The 5034-nt window shown below is 40.4% G+C and overlaps 1 protein-coding gene across 1 annotated transcript in view; it reads left to right on the top strand.

Moving 5' to 3' along the window:
* Nucleotides 1-282: 282 nt before the first annotated feature.
* The window catches only part of LOC104528437 (plexin-B2-like), a gene marked incomplete at its 3' end in the record, with an annotated part of 32237 nt that continues 27485 nt past the window's right edge, over nucleotides 283-5034 (top strand). The window contains exons 1-3 of the mRNA XM_010172446.2: nucleotides 283-1386; nucleotides 3098-3280; nucleotides 4143-4265. Coding sequence (XP_010170748.1) covers nucleotides 289-1386; nucleotides 3098-3280; nucleotides 4143-4265 — 1404 coding nt within the window. The remainder of the gene's footprint in view (nucleotides 1387-3097; nucleotides 3281-4142; nucleotides 4266-5034) is intronic.

Here is a 5034-nt window from a genome sequence, read left to right as displayed (position 1 = left end):
ATTGTCTGTTATTCTCATTGTGCTTTATCACAGGATTGATTATCTAATTGGTTATATGGTAATCAGTTAGACATAGGACCTTGCTTAGTCTTTCCCCAACATAATAAATTGCTAGGCAATTAACAGGATTTGATGTTTTCCATAATTTTTATGATGTCTACACATGTATAAGGATAGGTATATTTGTGTCTGAAATCATGAAAGAAAAAACCCTTCAAGATGTTGAATTTTGTGTAAATTTTATTTTCATGTTCTTCTTTTCTTTCCCATTTTAGGTATTACACAGAAATGGCTTTATGGATCTGGACACTGAGCATTTTGAGCTGTTTTTGCATCACCTTATCCAGAAATGAGGAACTGAAATTTTTTCGGAGTGCTACAGAACTAAATCACCTAACAGTGGATAATGACACTGGGATAATCTATTTAGGAGTGGTAAATGCTCTGTATCAGCTTACAGAAAACCTGGATGTTATGAGGTCTGTAGAAACAGGTCCAAGAAAGGACAACAAAAAGTGCACACCTCCCATTGATGAAAATCAATGTAAAGAGGCAGTACTGACGGACAATTATAACAAACTGTTGTTGCTGAACAAGGCAGATAAAACAGTTGTGGTGTGTGGAAGCCTTTTTAAGGGAATCTGTGCCATCAGAGATCTAGAAGACATTAGAAGTGAGAAGTATTATGTGGACAGTAGCGGAGAGAAGTCCTTTGTAGCAAGCAACGACGAGAATGTATCAACTGTGGGATTGATCACTTCATTGAATAATGACCGAGTGCTCTTTGTTGGGAAAGGGAATGGACCAAACGATAATGGGATAATAATCAGCACTCGGCAGCTCTATGAAAGGGATGGAAAAGACATTTTTGAAATGTATACAGACTCAGCAGCTGTTAAGTCAGCTTATCACTCATCAAGCACACAGCAATTTGTGACAGTCTTTGAGGATAAAAATTATGTTTATTTTATTTTTAATCAGCAAGAGAAACAGCCCATCAATAACCGCACACTAATTGCACGTCTGTGCAAAGATGATGCCCATTATTATTCCTACTTCGAAATGGACTTGGGTTGCAAAGATGATGATGGTGCCTATGACCACTGTCATTCTGCTTACATCACTACCCCAGGAGAAGAGCTGGCTGAGAGCATGGCTCAGCAGAGACAAACTACGGATGCTCTCTCAGATGACAAAGTTCTTATTGCACTCTTCAGCAAAGTAAACAAAGAAAATGGCTCTCTGAAATCTGCCATGTGTGTCTTTTCCTTGAGGCACATCAATGAAAAGATGGAAAAAAACCGGAATGATTGCTACACTAAAAAGAATACCAGCTCATTTTACAAACTTTTTGCAGCAGAAAACCCGTGTGCATCACATGGACTGGTAATATCAGTATCAGGTTTAGAATCTGTGTTAGAATTAGTGGAAAATATAGAGCTGCATGTTTTTGGGTGGCTTTGAGCTAATCTATAGTGAGATCAGATGACTGAAAACTCAATAGCTGGATTCACCATAGGAATGGAATGTGATTGGGGGGGGTGTTGCGGAACAGGTCAAGCAAGAAGTGGCAAGATAGTCATAATTTTGAGTCTTTTAAAAAAGATTTTATGTCTTCTGAAAATTGAATGTTGGTTTCATAAAGGCATTTCTTTAAAGGGTTCCTACTGGTATGGAAATTACCAAGTCAAATGAAGTGATTTGTTACACCCATGATCAGCTTCCAGATGATCACTATAGACAATTCTGGTGTCAGCCAACGTATTTGTAATGTTTTTAAATGGTATTAAGAATCTTGTAGGTGACATCTGGAGTTCAGAGTTGTTTCTTGCTTGGATTTGAATTTTCAGATAACTGGAAAGACTCATTTCTTATATTCAGGTGGTGTTCATATTTCACTCTGTCTCAAAATACTTCCGTAGCATGATGGCCATCTTCCTTTTCTTTTTATGGTTTGTCATTACCTTGACTATAAGGTTTTTGGAGGGCAGTGTTACAGCCCTCTGGATACTGTTCTTCAATTTATAACTGCATCTCTGAGAGAGTTTTCAGTATCTCTGTTGACTTTATGGTGTTTTTGCCTACATCACTCAACCTATTCCCAAGCCCCACTTGTGCATGCCATTTGTTACTGCAGCCAACCCTAAATTGGGTTGAGGAATTGAATAATCTTAGAAATAACTCCACCAGCTTCTAGGAGGATGTCTTAATTCCCCAATTTGAGCAAGTTACATGCTTACATAAGCAGCTGTTTCAGCACAGTTTGAGAAGCAGTATGCTACAGTCCATGAGTAGGAGTGAACAGGTGAAGAGATGGGGCAGGGCAATACCTTATGTTGGTATTGACCCAGAATCCTTCATCTCATGAAACCACAACCCTCTCCTGCATAGTAGGTCACTACCACTGGTAAGAAGCCAAAAGAACACTCTTTGCTTCCAAACACCAGTGTTACTGCAGTACCCTGCATCTGAGGTGAGCATCAAACATAGAAATCCTGAATGTGACAAGTGGAGAAGCCCTGGCTTCCAGCAAAAGGGAGGTGTGGATTTCAGATCAGAAAGACAGTCTCGTTACCAAATATAACAGGAAAGACAAGGTGTGAATGAACTTCCTTCTGGTGGCACTCCCTGCAGCTCTGGATTAAAGCATAGTGAAGAGGGAGTGTGTTCAAGTTCACTAAACATTTGCCAGTGGGTTGCTTTTCTATGGATAGCAGCAAATTAAGAAACAAAACAGCATTAAAAAAACAATCTTGAACACAAAATTGGTCAACTCAATCTATATGACATGTTCATTTTAATAAAACAAAGGGGTTACTTTTTAAACAGTGCTGCTGTAATGAAATAAAACCTAAAAATCTTCTCTCCCCATGTCTCCTGTAAAGTGAAAGCATTGAAGCAGTTTGTGATTAGCAGGCTACTTTCTGAGTGCTGCCTGTTGGCTGGGGGGAAATGGCCAGACAATCCATTTCTCTCTTTCCACTCTTCTATGTCTGAGGGGTATTGTACTGTCTGGTAATAGGGTTGCACTTCATTCTTAGCTAGGAATTAGTGATCTGAATGTTTAACATGGCTCTGTATTGCTATTCCTTATTAGAATGCAAGCAAAAATTTCCCCTGTGGCTCCGAACACTTGCCGTACCTTTTGGGAAGTAAGAACGGTGTTATAGAGAAGCCAGTACTGCAAAAGGAAGGGATGAATCTCACGGCTGTCACTGTGGCTGTGGAGAATGGGCACACTGTGGCCTTTCTGGGAACTTCGGATGGTAAAATTCTTAAGGTAATAAACTGGACTTAAAAGACTGGAAGGTGTTTAAGAGGTCACGAACCGTAGTGATAGCATACTTCTACTCTAAAAATAAATGGGATTTATAAGATCACATATACCAGGAGCAAATTCTCTTGGAGCTTCGTATTTTTAATTTCAAAGAAAAAACACCTTATTTCTGATGTACCTCAGCTATCTGATACACAGGTTGAATTAGCACTGCCTGAATGACACTTTTCCCAAAGGATTAGATACCTACTGCGAGCCCTATATAAACAGCCTTAGGTAATCTAACAGCTGTTCTGGCCTTATCTCTATTCAAGCCCATACTAGCTTAAGAGCAACTTTTCATTTTGTAATCATTCTGGCCATTCAGTGAATAGAGATGGCAATGCAAAGCCCCGGCTGGAGCTCTGCTGAGTTCTCACTGTGTGGTGTGGCACTCAAGGGTTCATGTGTTTGTGGTGTGAGAATGTCAAGACTGCAACACCTATCCCCTTTTGCTTGAAGGGGAGTGATGGCCATGTGCCACCACCTGGTTTGAAATTTGAAGCTGAAACTGTTGGCTACCATAAGGGAGGACAACAAATTTTAACACATTCAAATGCAAAGGCTCCAAGTTGAGAATTTGAATTTTACAACACTAAAATAGATCAGTATTTACCAAAAAAAATGAACAGAAATATTGGCTGTTGTGAGCAGTGAGCAATTTCATTATTTACATGCTTTGCTTGCTGCTTTTGATGCCATATACTTCTAATTGAAATGTTTTCCCTAATGTGAATTTGTGAACTTGAGTAAACACAGGATTTTCACTAATGATACTTGGGGGGAAAAAGCAACATTAACTACTTTTCGTTTTTCCATCAAATAGGTGTTCCTGTCATCCACTGCAACTGAGTACAGCTCTCTTACTATTGAACTAAACAAGCCCATAAAGAATGACCTGGTCCTTGACAAAACCCAAGAAAATTTGTACGTGATGACCACAGACAAGGTAACTTGTCCCGCTTGTGTTAAGGACCAGATCCGCTTTTACTTTCTCTGCAACTTTACCTGTGATTTGTACATTTCTCAGTTGTTCCTGGAAATCACCCCATTCAGTGGGCCTCCCCGTGTTCTGTGTGTATGAAGACCTTTCTCAGGTCCAAACTGATGGACTTGATTGTTGTGACTTGGAGAACTGTTAACGTCCTTAACGTCAGGAGTACTTCAGGATTTAGGATGCTGGCATCTGATATAATAGCATTTACACATCTGTAAAGCTGTCAGGAGTTTTCATGGGTCTTGCTGTCAAAAACTAAGAAGTGATGGAGAGAATAACCACTTTGGGAAATGCTTCTTTTCAAGCTTCTACTAGAACCAAGAAAGTGCAACAGGAAAGGTTGAACTTGGCTATGAAAGGCACAGGCAGTCTCTTCTAGGTTCCGCTTCTCTGTGCTGGCAGGTGAGGCACGATGGAGGTTTGCAAAGAAAGGAAGAAAAAAAGCAAGTAGGAGATGAGAGGGATGCCAGATTTCTCCTTCACCTCCAGCTATAACTTTCTTCTGACACTTCTCTTTGTGGTGGCTGGAGCTACCAGCCTCAAACGTGCAGTTCAACAGCTCCCCAGGACAGGGTGGGTGATGGGCTGTTTCCATCTGTAGCACTGACAGTGACACGGAATGGGATGTGGGAAATGCTCCAGCAGCAGTAACATAGGGAGAACGAGGGGGCTGTGAAAGGAGAGTATTTGGGGAAAATGGTGAGGGAAGCATGTTCTCTTT

Source organism: Antrostomus carolinensis, unplaced genomic scaffold, assembly GCF_000700745.2.
Source record: "Antrostomus carolinensis isolate BGI_N321 unplaced genomic scaffold, ASM70074v2 scaffold347, whole genome shotgun sequence".
NCBI lineage: Eukaryota > Metazoa > Chordata > Aves > Caprimulgiformes > Caprimulgidae > Antrostomus > Antrostomus carolinensis.
This window is presented reverse-complemented; position numbering and strand designations above follow the sequence as displayed.